Source organism: Pogoniulus pusillus, chromosome 24 (genome assembly GCF_015220805.1).
Source record: "Pogoniulus pusillus isolate bPogPus1 chromosome 24, bPogPus1.pri, whole genome shotgun sequence".
NCBI classification, from domain to species: domain Eukaryota; kingdom Metazoa; phylum Chordata; class Aves; order Piciformes; family Lybiidae; genus Pogoniulus; species Pogoniulus pusillus.
Genome location: NC_087287.1, coordinates 3,768,422 through 3,786,056, shown reverse-complemented (window position 1 = coordinate 3,786,056; position 17,635 = coordinate 3,768,422). Strand labels below are relative to the sequence as shown.

The 17,635-nt window shown below is 56.6% G+C and overlaps 1 protein-coding gene across 2 annotated transcripts in view; it reads left to right on the top strand.

Annotated features, from left to right (window-relative positions):
• LRP5 (LDL receptor related protein 5) overlaps positions 1-17,635 on the top strand; it is a 96,426-nt gene that overhangs the window by 62,101 nt on the left and 16,690 nt on the right. For both annotated transcript variants that reach the window (XM_064163094.1, XM_064163096.1), the window contains 6 exons: positions 7,592-7,808; positions 10,160-10,449; positions 12,255-12,481; positions 13,979-14,163; positions 15,001-15,324; positions 16,789-16,991. In XM_064163094.1, the coding sequence (XP_064019164.1) occupies positions 7,592-7,808; positions 10,160-10,449; positions 12,255-12,481; positions 13,979-14,163; positions 15,001-15,324; positions 16,789-16,991 (1,446 nt within the window). The remainder of the gene's footprint in view (positions 1-7,591; positions 7,809-10,159; positions 10,450-12,254; positions 12,482-13,978; positions 14,164-15,000; positions 15,325-16,788; positions 16,992-17,635) is intronic.

The window sequence follows — 17,635 nt, the reverse complement described above, 5'->3', positions numbered from 1 at the left end:
AGCTGGAGAGGGACTTTGGACAAGGGCTAGGAGTGCCAGGACAAGGGACAATCTTGGCAGTGAGGGTGGGGAGTGACTGGCACAGGTTGCCCAGGGAGGTTGTGGAGCACAGAATGTGATCTGTGAATACCCTGGAGGTATTCAAGGCCAGGGAGCTGAAAGTGGATCATCTTTAATGTCCCTTCCAACCCAAACCATTCTGTTGGGAATGGGTTGAAACCAAAGGCCAGCTGCAGAGTGGGGTGGGACAGCTGCCAGGAGGGATGCTGGTGCAGTCGAGATGATTTCTTTCCCTCTGACCACCCTTTGCTTTGCACTTCTCCCAGGCTGAAAGAAGCATTTGGAGGAGAGGCAAAGATACAGCAGGGAAGGAGACCCATCTGGATGTGGTCCTGGGTGACCTGCCCTGGGTGACCCTGCTCTGGCAGGGGGGTTGGACTCAGTGATCTCTGGGGGTCCCACTCTGTGCCTCGGTGACACTCAGACATGTGCAGTAGGACAGGGCAAGGGAAGGTCGTGGGAATTCTCCCTTTCCTGCTCAAACCAGCTTCAGCTTCCTCTTGGAGAGGAACTTCCTCCAAGGATCTGCTGGGTTGCTGTGGAGCAGCTGCACAGTCCCTGCACTGTGGGGCCAGGCATCTCCAAAATGTGAAACCCTTCAGTGTGTGGAAATCAGCAAGTACTGAAGAGAGGGCCTGGGGCTGGCTGTGCTCAACAGCCTCTCCTGGCTCAGGAGCAGTGTGGGCAGCAGGACAAGGGAGGTTCTTCTGCCTCTGTGCTCCTCAGCACTGCTCAGGCCACCCCTTGAGTGCTGTGTCCAGTTGTGGGCTCCTCAAGTCAAGAGATGTTGAGGTAGTGGAAGGTGTTTGGAGAAGGGCAGCAAGGCTGGGGAGGGGCCTGGAGCACAGCCCTGAGAGGGGAGCCCCTAGATGTGAGCTGACCTAATGCTGGGGGCTTGTCACCCCATTTTGGGTGCAAATGCCTGGCCTTGGACACCAGCAGTGATGTTATGGTTTAACCCCAGCTAGCAGCTCAGCCACAGGCACCTGCTTGCTGATTCCCTCCTTGTGGGATGGGGAGAGAATGAGAGGGGAGAAGTGAGAAAAAGACACTCCAGCAGGTACAGCCAAAGCCACTCAGCCAAGCAAAGCCAAGGAATTCCCTCTCCACTTCCCAGGGCAGCAGGTTTTGGGCATCCCCTGCAGGGCTGGGTTCTACCACACCTGACGGTGACCTGGGCAGACCAAGGCCATCACTCTGAGCCTCCTCCCATCCCTCTCCTTCCCCCAGCTCTCTGTGCTGAGCAGGGTGTCCCATGGCCTCTATGGGCTCAGCTGTCCCAGCTGTGTGCTCTCCCCCAGCCTGCTCGCTGTGTGAGGAGCAGAAGAGGCCTTGGCTGTGTGTGAGCTGCTCAGCACCAAAGCAGAGATCCCTGAGATGCCAGCACCGTGCCCAGCAGCAGGGCAGGCACAGCCCCATGACAGCCACTGGGCAGAACAGCAGCTCCACCTGGGCCAGAAGCAGCACAAGGCATTGGTGTCCACAGGCTTGGAGCTTCTGGAGGGAGCTGGGGTAGGTGCCTCAGCCCTGTGTTCTCTTTACAAACATCTCCAGCCAAAAACCTCCTCTCCAATTTGCTCTCTCTGCCTTCTCCTCTGGTGCCTGTCAGGGAGGTGTGGGTCAGGGCTCCTTATTCCTGGCAGCTGTGTGTGTTTTCTCCAGCTGTGTGGGTGGCAGTGGCAGTCTGGAAGCTGCAGAGTGTCCTGTGGCTCTGCTGATGCTGCCTGCCCCATCCCTGTGACCCACAGCAGCACAGGGCAGTGTCCTGACACCGTTTCCTTGCAGGGTCTGGATGGAAAGAAGAGTGACAGAGGCTGAGCACTGCAGTTTGTGAGTGGAAAAATGACTCCTAGTTAGCCTCCTAAGCTCCCCTGGGTTGGGTAGTGGAAATCTGACCCTTCAGGAAGCACAGAGAGCAGCTCAGAGAGGTATGAAGAGGAGCACACTCCAGTTACAAACGACATCAAAGCAGTGGCAGCCTGGGTTCAGATCCACAGCCCTGATCTGCAGCACTCTGAGTTCAAATGAAGCCATTAGCAGCATCTCCAAGTATTTGGCAGAGGCAGCCACACTTGTGTAGCTACAGGCACTGAAAGAGTGGATCTCCCCAGGCAGCCAGCACAAGGTATGTGAGAGCTCCTGGTGTGTCCCAGGAAGAGCTGAGTGGGGAAGTAAAGAATGGCTTCTGTGGCCATGGGAGGGTTGCTGTGTCTCTGCGTGCTGCAGCAGGAAGCAGCAGGCTGGCTGCAGCCACCTCCCAGCTCACACAGGCTCTGGCAGGCAGGGACATGCTTGCCACTGCCTCAGCCCTGCCTGCAGGCCTGCTTCCAGCAGAAGGTTCCTGCCAGGCTCACAGTGCAACTTAGTTTTTGGATTCCTGGTGCAGCCTGGGTCTCAGCAGTGCCAGTTACAGCCTGGAAGCTGCCTGTGCCTGAGGCAGTATTCCTGAACCCAAGGGATGGCTTTGTCCTGTTGCCCCATGTAGCACAGCTCATGCCTGAAGCTCATGAAATGGTAGAACTGAACTGAGGAGAGCCCTGCAGAGGTTGTTAACCTCTGCTGGTTGCTCAAGGCACTCATAGAATGTGTTGGGTTGGAAGGCACCTTGAATGTCACCTCAGGGATCAGTGCTGGCCAGAGTCATGCTCAATATCTTTATTGATGATCTGGATCTGGAGCAGGGGATTGAGTCCAGCAGCAGGGAGTTTGCAGATGACACCAAGCTAGGAGCAGCTGTGGAGCTGCTGGAGGGTAGCAGAGCTCTGCAGAGGGACCTGGCCAGGCTGCATGGGTGGGCAGAGGCCAATGGGAGGAGACTGAACAAGGCCAAGTGCAGGGTTCTGCACTTTGACCACAGCAGCCCCAAGCAGCACTGCAGGCTGGGGCCAGAGTGGCTGAGAGCAGGCAGGCAGAGAGGGAGCTGGGGGTGCTGGGAGAGAGGAGCTGCAGAGGAGGCAGCAGAGTGCCCAGGTGGGCAGCAGAGCCAATGGCATCCTGGGCTGGCTCAGGAGCAGTGTGGGCAGCAGGACAAGGGAGGTTCTTGTGCCCCTGTGCTCAGCACTGCTCAGGCCACCCCTGGAGTGCTGTGTCCAGCTCTGGGCTGCTCAAGTCAAGAGAGCTGTTGAAGTGCTGGAAGGTGTTTGGAGAAGGGCAGCAAGGCTGGGGAGGGGCCTGGAGCAGAGCCCTGTGAGGAGAGGCTGAGGGAGCTGGGGGTGTGCAGCCTGCAGCAGAGGAGGCTCAGGGCAGAGCTCATTGCTGCCTGCAGGGAGGCTGTAGCCAGGTGGGGTTGGGCTCTGCTGCCAGGCAGCCAGCAGCAGCAGAAGTGGACACAGCCTGAAGCTGTGCCAGGGCAGGTCTAGGCTGGATGTTGTTAGGAAGCTCCTGGCAGAGAGAGTGATTGGCATTGGAATGGGCTGCCCAGGGAGGTGGTGGAGTGGCTGTGCCTGGAGGTGTTGCAGCCAAGCCTGGCTGGGGCACTTAGTGCCATGGTCTGGTTGGTTGGGCAGGGCTGGGTGCTAGGTTGGACTGGCTGAGCCTGGAGCTCTCTTCCAACCTGCTTCATTCTATGATTCTGTGTTTCTAGTTCCAGGGCCCCTACCATGATGATCTTCAATCTTCCACCAGCACAGGGTGCTCAAGGCCTCATCCAACCTGGCCTTGAACACCTGCAGGCAGAAGGCATCTACATCCTCCCTGGGCAGTCTGTGCCAGCACCTGGTAGAGCAGCCTTGGAGCAGCAATACTGTGTGAGATGAGAAGGATGGAGGTGGAGCAGGAGTGCTGAGCCCATTTTGGAACCTAGGGGAGAGTGCTTCACGAGTGCTGGGGGCCCTGCACTTAGAGCCAGAGTTTAAATCTAACCAGGCAAAAAGAGGAGTATTTGTGTCCAGGAAAAGTGAATCCAGGTGGAGATTCTCATGGAAACAAAACCAACCCCCCTGGCAGTTACTGAGGCTGCCAGAGGAGTGATTGCTGCCATGTGGGCTTGGCAGAGAGCTCTGCTAGAGAGCAGAGGGTGCTCCACAGCCCTGTCATGGGGTTTGAGCAGTGCCTGTGAATACCTGAGGGGTGGGGGTCAGGAGGGGGCCAGGCTCTGCTCAGTGCTGTCCTGGGACAGGACAAGAGGCAATGGGCACAAAGCAGAGCCCAGGAGGTTGCAGCTGAGCATGAGGAGAAACTTGTTTGGTGTGAGGGTGCTGGAGGCTGGAGCAGGCTGCCCTGAGAGGCTGTGGAGTCTCCTTCCTTGGGAACATTCCAACAGCCCCTGGATGTGTTGCTGTGTGTCCTGCCCTGGCTGCCCCTGCTCTGGCAGGAGGGGTTGGACTGGATGAGCTCTGCAGGTCCCTTCCAACCCTCAGCTCCATGTCCTTCCTGTGCTGGGGACCCACAGCTGACCCCAGCCCTGCGGGTGAGGTCTCTCCAGAGCAGAGGGGCAGGATCCTCTCTCTCCAGCTCTGCCCACACTGCTCTGGATGCAGCCCAGGCTGCCCTTGGCCTTCTGGGCTGCCAGTGTCCACTGCTGGCTCTTGGCCAGTTTCTCCCCCACCAGCACCCCCGAGGCCTTCTCTGCAGGGCTGCTCTCCACCTCCTCACCCCCAGCCTGCATTGACAGTGAAGATTGTTCTGACCCAGGTGCAGAACCCTGCACTTGCTCTTGTTGAGCCTCATGAGGTTCACCTGGGCCCAGCTCTTCAGCCTGACCAGGTCCCTCTGGATGCCCTCCTGTTCCTCTGGCAGGCACAGCTGTTGCCTGCTCATCCCCTCCTTGTTTGATCCATGACTTCTGTAACTGTTTAAGGTCCTTCTTGTTCCACTTGCCAGTGGCTGCCAGCACATGCCTGGCATTCATCCCCCTGAGAGCAGACAAAAAGGGCTCTGGCTCTGCTCCCACAGCACTGCTGCTGCTGCTTCAGCTGTTGGAAATGCTGATGAGTGGCTTGCACTCAGATGAATATAACCCCTGCCACAGCCTGCTCACAGCTGCTCCTCTCTTCTCCTGGGACAGGCCTCTTTACCCTCTGCAGTTTTCCACCTTTCTCCCCTTTGTCTGTTGCTTTCCCTGTTGACTGCCACCCCTAGGATGTGTCCCACGAGTTCCTCCTTAGCCAGAGGGCACTGAGCGTTGCCCACCTCTGATGGGCTCCTTAAAAGCCATTCACAGAGTCACAGAATCACTCAGGGCTGGAAGGGAGCACAAGGAGCAGGCAGTTCCAACTCCCTGCCATGCCCAGGGACACCCTACCCTAGAGCAGGCTGCACACAGCCTCAGCCAGCCTGGCCTCAAACACCTCCAGCCATGGGGCCTCAACCACCTCCCTGGGCAACCCATTCCAGCCTCTCACCACTCTCCTGCTCAACAACTTCCTCCTCACCTCCAGCCTCACTCTCCCCACCTCCAGCTTTGCTCCATTCCCCTCACTCCTGGCACTCCCTCACGGCCTCAAAAGTCCCTCCCCAGATTTTTTGGAGCCCCCTTCAGATCCTGGCAGGCCACAAGAAGGTCACCTGGGAGCCTCCTCTGCTCCAGCCTGCACAGCCCCAACTCTTTCAGTCTGTGCTCACAGCAGAGCTGCTGCAGCCTCTCAGCATCCTCCTGGCCCTGCTCTGGACACTCTCCAGCATCTCCACAGCCCTCTTGTCCCAGGGGCTCCAGAACTGGATGCAGGACTCCAGGTGGGGTCTCAGCAGAGCAGAGCAGAGGGGCAGAATCCCCTCCCTGGCCCTGCTGGCCACACTGCTGCTGCTGCAGCCCACGCTCTGGTTGGCCCTCCAGGGATTCGCAGGATCTCAGTGCTTGAGGGATCTCTGGAGCTCAATCTGGTCTGACTGCTGTGCTCCAGCAGGGCTGCCTCGAGGCAGTTGCCCAGATGATGGCTTTTGAATGCCTCCAAGGAGAGAGGTTCCACAACTCCCTCGGGCAGCCTGCTCCAGTTCTCAGTCACCTTCACTCCAAAACAAAGTGTAGCTCCTCTCTTCAGGACAAGAGGAATCAGAGCTGGAGAAAGGTATGATGAGGAGCAGCTGAGGGAGCTGGGGGTGTGCAGTGTGGAGAAGAGGATGCTGAGGGCAGAGCTCATTGCTCTCTGCAGCTCCCTGAGAGGAGGCTGCAGTGAGCTGGGGGTTGAGCTCTACTCCTTGCTCTCAGGTGATGGAGGGAGAGGAACTGGCCTGAAATTGTGCCAGGGGAGGGTTAGGTTGGAGAGGATGAGAAATGTCTTTGGTACCTGAGTGGTGAGGGCTTGGCACAGGCTGTCCAGGGAGGTGGTGGAGTGCCCATGGCAGGAGATGTCACAGCAAGGTGTGGCCAAGACACTGGGGCCATGGTTTGGTGGCCATGGTGGGGCTGGGTTGGTGTTGGACTGGCTGAGCTTGGAGGCCTTTCCCAGGCCAGACAGTTCTGTGTTTCCATGACAGAGCCACCAGGCCACCACATGGCTCTCACACTCCTGTGGCTTTACCACTGCCATCCTGCTCTCTGCTCGCTGCTGCCTCGGGGCTTGCTCAGCCCAGGGCTTGGTCTCCACTTGCCTGCAGCTATGTGTGCAGCAACTGAGGAGGTTTTGCCTCATCTTCATGAATGAAGTATAGGAGCAAGATGTCTGAGCTGCTCTCCCAGAAGACATCCCAGGTGCATGCTGAAGAGCTGTTTGCTTTCACAGCTGCAGCAGAGCTCTGGCCTGCCTGCTGGCATCGTGCTGTTGCCTGCACTTTGATTGCATTGTTTGGCTTTCATCTTCTTCAAAGAGCTTTGGAGTGTTGGATTTGGGCAGATTTGTTCAGTCACTTTGCATAGGCAGAATGCAGCAGCAGCTGGAAAGATGTCACCTCGGTCCCTGCCTGTGCTCCTGGCTTCATCTGCTTCATAAAGGCCTTTGATGGTTTCATCCTGACAGCAGCTTACAGCTGAGCCTGGCTGTGCCTCCGTAGGCATTGGTCACACAAGGCTAACCAGAGCCTTTTGGTGTCTGCCCTGGCCAAGGGAGGCTTCCCTGTTCAGAGTGGGAAGCACAGCAGGTCTGGGGTTGCCTTTGACCCAAGCTGAGATCCAGTCACCAGCTGCCAAAGAGGGCAGAAATCCTCTTCTGATCTCCTGGTGCTGCTCTGGGGCTGCTGCCCGTGTGAGGTGGTGAAGGGTGAGCCTGGCTGGTGCCTGAGGAGCTGTGGCAGGGGGGGTGCTGTTGGACCTGCTGTCAGGCCTCTGTGCACTTCGTCTCTGCATCCTGCTGGGTTTGGTTGCTGTGCTGGAGAGGGGAGGTGCTGGATGGCAGCGGCTCTGGGCACCTGTACTGACCCTGGAGCACTGGTGGCAGCAAGCTCTGCCTCCTTTGGCCCCTCTCCAGCTGTTCCCTGTCCCTGCTGTGTCATCCCAGGACCTCTGTCTCCTGACAGAGCCAGAGGAGCCTTCCTTTCCCAGAAGGATGCTGTGAATTGCAGAGGGCAGAGCTGTCCCAGGGGTCCAGCTCTGCCATCTGGATTGGAGCCACAGCAGAGCTGATGATTTTCCCCTTTTCTTTCCTCTTGTGTCCCACAGGTCATAAACGTTGATGGAACAATGAGGAGAACCCTCCTGGAGGATAAACTTCCACATATATTTGGATTCACCCTGCTGGGAGATTACATCTACTGGACTGACTGGCAGAGGAGAAGCATTGAAAGGGTTCACAAGATAAAGGCCAGCAGAGACATCATCATTGATCAGCTTCCAGATCTGATGGGCCTGAAGGCAACCAGTGTGTCCAGAGTGTTTGGTAAGCAGGCACAGCCTGGACCTGGAGCAGCTTCTGCAGCTTAAATTTGCTTTCATTAAGCACCTCCTGATGGCTGGAATGAGAACAGCTCTGGTCTCATGGCAAGGAAAACACAACACTGGAGGCTCCCAGTTCAGTCCCCTTGGGCACAGAGCTTCCATAGCTTCCAAAAGTCAGTAGGAGTCATTGCTCCTTGCTGCTCCTCTGTCTGCTGGCCTTTGCTTCCTGCACAAAGGCCCCATGAAGTTCACTTAGCAGAGTGCTTTCCTCTCTCTCAGGTTGCTGCAGGCAGAGTTGGTGGCTGGGACAACTTTGCCTTCAAGCATCTGGCACTCAGATATGAACCTGGGGACTTTGATTGCCCTGAAATCGTAGCAGTTCCATCCCATCCTGAGCTTGAGCTCAGCAGCTGGAGCTGTGCTGAAAGGTGCAGCCCTCTGCTAGCATCCTGCAGAGGTGTCAGAGGACCTGCTGGCTGCACTCAGGGGAGCTGCATGTTCTCCCTGCAGCACTGGAGCTTGGGGGCAGCAGTGCATGGCTTAGGCAGCTGTGAAAATGGCTGGGAGTAGCTGCAAGAAGATCACAGCAAGCAGGCTCTCAGCTTGCACCCTGCCAGCACAGGCAGTTCCAGCCCTTCAGGAAGCTTGCCTTGGAGGACAATCAAGTCCTCAAGCTGCAAGTTATGGCATGAGCCTGAAATCTTCATGCCCTAAAAAGGGAAAATTGGAAGAAACCTGCTGGAGACTGATCTTGGAGAGGGCTTTTTTTCGTGGTGACATCTTCAAGTCTTTGGTTCCAGCAGATGGAGAAATGCACTCATTTGTCTTTTTTTGTCCTTATGGAATCAGTCAGGCTTGGAAGGGAGCACAAGGAGCAGCCAGTTCCAGCTCCCTGCCATGCCCAGGGACACCCTACCCTAGAGCAGGCTGCACACAGCCTCAGCCAGCCTGGCCTCAAACACCTCCAGCCATGGGGCCTCAACCACCTCCCTGGGCAACCCATTCCAGCCTCTCACCACTCTCATGGTGCAGAACTTCCTCCTCACCTCCAGCCTGAACTTACCCACCTCCAGCTTTGCTCCATTCCCCCCAGTCCTGTCACTCCCTCACAGCCTCAAAAGTCCCTCCCCAGCTTCTTTGTAAGCCCCCTTCAGATCCTGGCAGGCCACAGGAAGGTCACCTGGGAGCCTCCTCTGCTCCACATCCCCTCCCCAGCTGCTCATGGCTGCTCACACACACAAAAAAATCAGTGTGAGATTGTGGTGATGTTGCTGGAAGTGCTCCTTGTTACCAAAGCTGCTCAGCTTGAAAGGAAACAGCTGGTGAGGACTGCAGGCAGACAGCTCCTGGCTCACCATTGCAGCACTGAGCCTTTGCAGAACTGATGGTTCCAGTGAGAAACAAAGGACGTGGCCAAAGAGAGCCAAGCTGACCTCTGCCTTCAGCAAAGGGCTGGAGCCACTGGGGAATGTTTGGGAGTTCTCCCCCACTCCAGGCTAACTCAGACTAATTCACCAGGCTGTCAGCCAGCTGGAAGTTAAGGAATGAAGCTTTCTTTTCAGCAAGGCTCAGTTTCCAAGCACATATCCACAATACATATACAGATATTTACAGCTATGTGCAAGTTGGAAGTAACACAGAAGTACAAAACCCCTCCCAGAGAGCAGAACCGCCCAGGAGGGGCTTTCTGACCAACTCCCCTCCTTCTTTCCACCCCCACTCTTATATCAGACCTCCCTCAGCCTCTCCTCTGCATGGGTGAGATTGCCAGATAAGGAGTTAGAAGCAGGATGAGGAGTTGGGGTTACACAGGTTCAGGCAGAGATTGTTAATGCAGCAGCCAGAGCCACTGACTTGACTTTATGTGTCTTGGTTTTACATCTCTCCTAGAATCATAGATTCAAGCAGGTGGGAAGAGAGCTCCAAGCTCAGCCAGCCTAACCTAGCACTCAGCCCTGCCCAACCAACCACACCATGGCACTAAGTGCCCCAGCCAGGCTTGGCTGCAACACCTCCAGCCACGGCCACTCCACCACCTCCCTGGGCAGAAGCTATGAGTGATGCATGATTAGTGTTGTCACAGCCAGTCACCTAATTTCTCTCCTTAGAATACCCCACTCAGCCTCAAACCAGCACAGGAAGCCAGAAGGATAACTGTAGCTGTGGTTTGTGCTGCAGGAGGGACAGGATAGAGGGAAAGAAGCAGTTCGAGATGGCCTTTCTAGAAGTCCCAGCTGACAGCCCATCCTCCCACGGTGTTAAGCTGCCTGCTCAGCCTCTCCTCACTCATCACCCCCCTCTTTGTGTCCACAGGGCACCAACATCTCTTGCTTTGTGTTTTGTTCCCTTAAGGCACTAACTCCTGTGCAGAGAACAATGGAGGCTGCAGCCACCTGTGCTTCTTTACGCCCCAGGAGGCCAAGTGTGCCTGTCCCATTGGCCTGGAGCTGCTGAGTGACATGAGGACCTGCATCGTCCCCGAGGCCTTCCTGGTGTTCACCAGCAGAGCAGCAATCCACCGGATTTCCCTGGAGACCAACAACAACGATGTGGCCATTCCCCTCACCGGGGTCAAGGAAGCCTCTGCCCTGGATTTCGATGTCTCCGATAACAGAATCTATTGGACTGATGTCAGCCTGAAGGTACTGCTGGCCCTCAGCTTCCTGCAGCTCACAGAGCTCCCTGTGACATGCTCTGGCCTGCAGCTGCTCGGCTTGTCCCTGCACTGCATCCGAGGAGGCCCTTGGAGATGAGGACAGATGAGTTGTTGGGTGCCAGGCATCCTCCTGCTCACACACACAGCTGCCCGCAGGTGCCACACGCCCGGCCCGGGTGCTGCATGTGGCTCATCCCTCTCTGGCTCTGTGGCTGAAAAGCTGCTTTCATGCCACAGAAGTTAGTGTGCTTGGCACACACCCACCCCCCCCCCAGCTGTCTGCCTCCTTCCACGTGTGACCTGAGGGACAGGCTTCCTCGGTGGCCACATGTGGCAGGTCAGCTTGGGACTGGGTGCTGTTAGTCTGTGGCTCCAGCTTGGCACAGAAGAGGCCAGGGGGCTTGTTCAGTCCCCTCAAGACTGTGTTAAGCCCCTGCCTGCCCTCTTTTCCATCTCACTGTGCTACCCAGGAGCCTGACACCTCCTGCCCTGCTTGCTTCAGGCCCAGGTGCACACTGCAGCAAGTGCTGTACTGCTGCTTGGTGGGACTGTGAGTTAGAGAACGGGAGAAGGGTACAGGTTCACTTCCCTGGAGCTGAAATCTCTGCTCAGCCTCTCAAGAGGTTTCCCAAGAGCCATCAAAGTTTCCTTGTCCACAGGCTGGATGGGTGGGCAGAGGCCAATGGGAGAAGACTGAACAAGGCCAAGTGCAGGGTTCTGCACTTTGACCCAAACAACCCCAAGCAGCACTGCAGGCTGGGGCCAGAGTGGCTGAGAGCAGGCAGGCAGAGAAGGAGCTGGGGGTACTGGGAGAGAGGAGCTGCAGAGGAGGCAGCAGTGCCCAGGTGGGCAGCAGAGCCAATGGCATCCTGGGCTGGCTCAGGAGCAGTGTGGGCAGCAGGACAAGGGAGGTTCTTGTGCCCCTGTGCTCAGCACTGCTCAGGCCACCCCTTGAATGCTGTGTCCAGTTCTGGGCTGCTGAATTGCAGAGAGCTGCTGAGGTGCTGGAAGGTGTTTGGAGAAGGGCAGCAAGGCTGGGGAGGGGCCTGGAGCAGAGCCCTGTGAGGAGAGGCTGAGGGAGCTGGGGGTGTGCAGCCTGCAGCAGAGGAGGCTCAGGGCAGAGCTCATTGCTGCCTGCATCTGCCTGCAGGGAGGCTGTAGCCAGGTGGGGTTGGGCTCTGCTGCCAGGCAGCCAGCAGCAGAAGTGGACACAGCCTGAAGCTGTGCCAGGGCAGGTCTGGGCTGGATGTTGTTAGGAAGTTGCTGGCAGAGAGAGTGATTGGCATTGGAATGGGCTGCCCAGGGAGGTGGTGGAGTGGCTGTGGCTGGAGGTGTTGCAGCCAAGCCTGGCTGGGGCACTTAGTGCCATGGTCTGGTTGGTTGGGCAGGGCTGGGTGCTAGGTTGTGCTGGCTGAGCTTGGAGCTCTCTGCCAACCTGCTTGCAGCTCTGTGTTCTGAGGTAGAAAACACTGCAGCAAATCAGCTCTTTTGTGGAAAACCCACACAGCTGCTTGTGTGCAAACAGAAGAGGGGCAAGGGAGGCTCTGCAGGTGCACTGAAAACCATCCCCTGTGGAGGTGGCTGCGGAGGGCACCAGGAGCTGCTGGCTTGCTGCAAACGAAGCTCTTCTGCCCCTTTGAGTTGCTTTTATCTCTGCAGGCAGCAGACATTTCTGGGGGAATTGCAAGCCTGGTTGAGGTTATTTTCCCTGATCCCATTTTGTGCACTCACCTTCCTCACCACCCCAGCCCCTTCTGGCTGCTGTCACAGCTCTGCTCCCTTGCCTTGCAGACCATCAGCCGAGCCTTCATGAATGGCAGCTCCGTGGAGCACGTCATTGAGTTTGGGCTGGATTATCCTGAGGGAATGGCTGTAGACTGGATGGGAAAGAACCTCTACTGGGCAGACACTGGAACCAACCGCATCGAGGTGGCTCGCCTGGATGGGCAGTACAGGCAGGTCCTCGTGTGGAAGGACTTGGACAACCCCAGGTCGTTGGCTCTCGATCCCACCAAAGGGTAAGGAGTGGTTCTGGCTGTAGCCAGGTGGGGTTGGGCTCTGCTGCCAGGCAAACAGCAACAGAAGAAGGGGACAGAGCCTGAAGCTGTGCCAGGGCAGGTCTAGGCTGGATGTTGTTAGGAAGTTCCTGGCAGAGAGAGTGATTGGCATTGGAATGGGCTGCCCAGGGAGGTGGTGGAGTGGCTGTGGCTGGAGGTGTTGAAGCCAATCCTGGCTGGGTCACTTAGTGCCATGGTCTGGTTGGTTGGGCAGGGCTGGGTGCTAGGTTGGGCTGGCTGAGCTTGGAGCTCTCTTGCAGCCTGCTTGATTCTATGAAGGCTTCGTTTTTCACTCTTGAAGGTGGCCAAGTGAGCTGGCAGTGGCTGCAGCTCCACTTCAGGGGCTTGGAGGAGCTCCCGGGGTTGCTGTGAGGGCTGCAGTGATCAGTTCAGAGCTGGCAGTCATAGAATCATAAAATCAGGGTTGGAAGAGACCACAAGCATCATCCAGTTCAGAGGGCTGGAGCTGCTCTGCTATGGGGACAGACAGAGAATTGGGGTTGTTCAATCTGGAGAAGAGCAGGCTCTGATGAAACCTTGTTGTGGCCTTTCAGTATCTGAAGTGGGCTACAAGAAAGCTGAGGAAGGACTTTTTAAGCTGTCAGGTAGTGACAGGACTGGGGGGAATGGAACAAAGCTGGAGGTGGGGAGTTGCAGATTGGAAGTGAGTAGGAAGTTCTTCAGCATGAGAGTGGAGAGAGGCTGGCACAGGTTAGAATCATAGAATCAGTCAGGGTTGGAAGGGACCTCAAGGATCAGCCAACTCCAACCCCTCTGCCATGCCCAGGGACACCTCACACTACATCAGGCTGGCCAGAGCCTCATCCAGCCTGGCCTTAAACACCTCCAGGGATGAGGCTTCCACCACCTCCCTGGGCAACCCATTCCAGCCTCTCACCACCCTCATGCTGAAGAACTTCTTCCTAACATCCAGTCTGAATCTCCCCATTTCCAGCTTTGTTCCATTCCCCCCAGTGCTATCACTCCCTGACAGCCTAAAGAAGTCCCTGCCAAGCTTTCTTGTAGGCTGCCTTAAGATTCTGAAAGGCCACAAGAAGGTCACCTCAGAGCCTTATCCTCTCCACACTGCACAGCCCCAACTCCCTCAGTCTCCTCACAGGAGAGGTGCTGCAGAGATGAGAGTCCTGAGGTAGCTTCACTCAGAGCAGAAGGGGATAAATAGCTGCAAGAGGTGGAGTGAGGGTTTGGGGCAGGGTTTGTTGGGGCTGTGCTCCTGTTGATGACCCAGTGAGGCTCCTGGGACCTCCTTTCTTGTGAGCCACTGTCATCATATTTTGCTGCCTCTGCCTGAAGCAGGAGCACAGTCACACTGCACAGCCCCTCCTGATGCCTTCCTTTCTTCTGTTGTGGGTTTTGCCTGCTTAAGAACCGAGAAAGAGCTTAGAAGGTGCAGTCGTGGTGCTAACCCTGAGCTGCCTGCTGGCCATCTCCTTGCAGGTACATGTACTGGACTGAGTGGGGAGGGAAGCCCAGGATCGTGCGGGCCTACATGGATGGCACCAACAGCATCACCCTGGTGGATAAAGTGGGACGTGCCAACGACCTCACCATTGATTATGTGGACCAGAGGCTGTACTGGACTGACTTGGACACCAGCATGATTGAGTCATCAAATATGCTGGGTAATGGATGGTGCTCTGCTGAGCTGCCTGCAGGCTGCCTTTTTAGTCTTTCAGGGAGAGACAGGACTGGGGGGATGGAGCAAAGCTGGAGGTGGGGAGAGTCAGCCTGGATGAGAGGAGGAAGTTCTGCACCATGAGAGTGGTGAGAGGCTGGAATGGGTTGCCCAGGGAGGTGGTTGGGGCCCCATGGCTGGAGATGTTTCAGGCCAGGCTGGCTGAGGCTGTGGGCAGCCTGCTCTAGGGTAGGGTGTCCCTGGGCATGGCAGGGGGGTTGGAACTGGCTGCTCCTTGTGCTCCCTTCCAGCCCTGACTGATTCTGTGATTCTACCCAGATTGATGGCAGTGTTTTTGTCTGCCTCGTGGACTGATGGCCATGTGGTAACACAAAGAGCAGCAGGAACAGGAGGGTGGTGCTGGCTGGCAGGGAGGCAGGGCAAGAGAGAATGAAACAGGCAGCTCCTCTGTTTTCCTAGGGGGCGAGACAGGAAGCAGGAGTGGGCTAAGGAGGACCCGGGGCAGGATGGGGGAGAGCCAGGAGGACGTGGGGTCAGAGTCAAGGTGAAGACCACTCCCCCAGGAGGATTAACCCTTTACAAACACAATTTCATTTCCCTGACTTTGCAGAAGTCCACTGGGAGTTGTAGTGAGGTTACCTGGGGAGGGATCTGCCCTAACCCGGGACAGAGGGCAGGTGTTGGTGCTGAGCAGATACTGCCTGCTATGGCCCCTGTGATGCTGACAGGGCAAAGGAGGGCTTGTTTGCAAAACCTGCCAGGCACAATTCCTGATTCCAGTGCTTGGGAATCTCCCTGGAGCTAAGAGCACTTCCTCTTGCAGGACAAGAACGGGAGATCATAGCGGATGATCTGCCTCACCCCTTCGGCTTGACCCAGTACAGTGACTACATCTACTGGACGGACTGGAACCTTCACAGCATAGAGAGGGCAGACAAGACCAGTGGGAAGAACAGGACACTGATCCAGGGCCACCTGGATTTCGTGATGGACATCCTGGTCTTCCACTCGTCACGCCAGGACGGCCTGAACGACTGTGTGCAGAGCAATGGCCACTGCGGCCACCTCTGCCTCGCCATCCCCAGCGGCTTCCGCTGCGCCTGCGCTGCTCACTACACCTTGGATCCCAACAGCAGGAACTGCAGCTGTAAGTCTTCTTCTTTGCTCTTCCCTCCTTCAGTGCTCCTGGCTCCCAGCTGCTTCTGGGCCTTGTCAGTGTAGAAAGGGAAGGGGAAGCACCAACCCATTTAGAATCATAGAGTCAGGCAGGGTTAGAAGGGACCACAAGGATCAGGCAGTTCCATCCCCCCCTGCCATGGCCAGGGACACTCTACCCTAGAGCAGGCTGCTCACAGCCCCATCCAGCCTGGCCTTAAACACCTCCAGGGATGGATGTTCCCTGCCCCCCCACACTTTAGAAATCACCCAGACTAGACTCAGCAGGCTCTGGAAATCTGAATGAAGCTCATATTTACAGCTAGCACAATATACAAGCAGATAGTTGCAGTATATACAGTTACAGACAGAAATAGACAAGGTAAAAGGTAATACAGAAACACAACTCCCCTCCCAGAAACCTGAGTTCCAAGAATCATAGAATCATAGAATCAACCAGGTTGGAAGAGACCTCCAAGACCATCCAGTCCAACCCAGCCCTATCCAGTCAACCAGACCATGGCACTAAGTGCCTCATCCCAGCTTTTCCTGAACACCTCCAGGGACAGTGCCTCCACCACCTCCCTGGGCAGCCCATTCCAATGCCAATCACTCTGTCTCTGAAGAGCTTCCTCCTAACATCCAGCCTAGACTTCCCCCAGCATAACTTTAGACTGTGTCCCCTTGTTCTATTGCTGGTTGTCTGGCAGAAGAGGCCAACCCCACCTGGCTACAGCCTCCCTTCAGGTAGTTGTAGACAGCAATGAGGTCCCCCCTGAGCCTCCTCTTCTCCAGGTTAAACAACCCCAGCTCCCTCAGCCTCTCCTCATAGGGTTTGTGTTCCAGGCCCCTCCCCAGCCTTGCTGCCCTTCTCCAAACACCTTCCAGCACCTCAACATCTCTCTGCAATTCAGCAGCTCAGAACTGGACACAGCACTCCAGGGGTGGCCTGAGCAGTGCTGAGCACAGGGGCACAAGAACCTCCCTTGTCCTGCTGCCCACACTGCTCCTGAGCCAGCCCAGGATGCCATTGGCTCTGCTGCCCACCTGGGCTCTCATCTGCCCCTACACCTTCCCCCTACCCCTCTCAACCGTACCCCAGTCCCAGGGAAGAATGGAGGTTCAGCCAGAGGTTGGGAAGCAAAGTGGGTTAGGCCAAAATGCAGGGTGAGGTTAGAGAGATGCAGCTCAGCCAGCAGCCCCAGCGAGAAAGGTGCTGAGTGATTATCTAATGCTTTTGTTTCTTGTTCCTGTACATCTCAGCAAGCCTGTGAGTGAAGTAGCCATCACCATTGTTTCCCTTTCACAGCCTGTAATCCAGTTCTTCTCACCAGCACATTCTAGCCTGCTTCAAAGTAGCACACAGGAGAACGTGCTTGGGCAAGCCAGGACATGGCTAAGCCTACCACAACAGCAGGTTACGTTTCCTCACCCATCCTCTTCTGGCCTCTTGCAGCCCCTGCCAGCTTCCTGCTGTTCAGCCAGAAGGCTGCCATCAGCCGCATGATCCCTGACGACCAGCAGAGCCCAGACATCATCCTGCCCCTGCACGGGCTGAGGAATGTCAAGGCCATCGACTACGACCCTCTGGACAAACTCATCTACTGGGTGGATGGGCGGCAGAACATCATCAAACGAGCCAGAGATGATGGCACTCAGGCAAGTGCCCCCAGGGGCCTGTGGCTGTGTGTTGGGCTTTGTGCCTGCTTTGTGCTTGCCTTGCCCCTTCTGGCACCTGCACCCAGGAGCTGTTGCCTTAAACTTGCCTCCTGCCAGCAGCTCTGGGATGCTGCAATCCAGTACTGTGTCCAAAGGGAGGAGAGGCTGAGGGACCTGGGGCTGTTGAATCTGGAGAAGACTGAGAGGGAATCTAATCGATGTTTCTAACTCTCTGAGGGCTGGGGGTCAGGATGGGGGGGGACAGGCTCTGCTCACTTGCTGCCTGGGATAGGGCAAAGAGCAATGGATGGAAGCTGCAGCACAGGAGGCTCCAGCTCAACACAAGGGGGAACTTCTTGACTGTGAGGGTCATGGAGCCCTGGCACAGGCTGCCCAGAGAGGTTGTGGAGTCTCCTTCTCTGGAGCCTTTCAAGACCTGTCTGGATGTGTTCCTGTGTGACCTGAGCTAGATTGTGTGGTCCTGCTCTGGCAGAGGGGTTGGACTTGGTGATCTCTTTGGGTGTCTTCCAACCTCTAACATCCTGTGAGCCTGTGAACTGGATAGAAGAGGGAGACCCAGCACTGGTGTCTGGCAGCCCAGAGCCAGCTGTGTGCTGGCTGCAGCCAGAGCAGGGCAGGAAGAG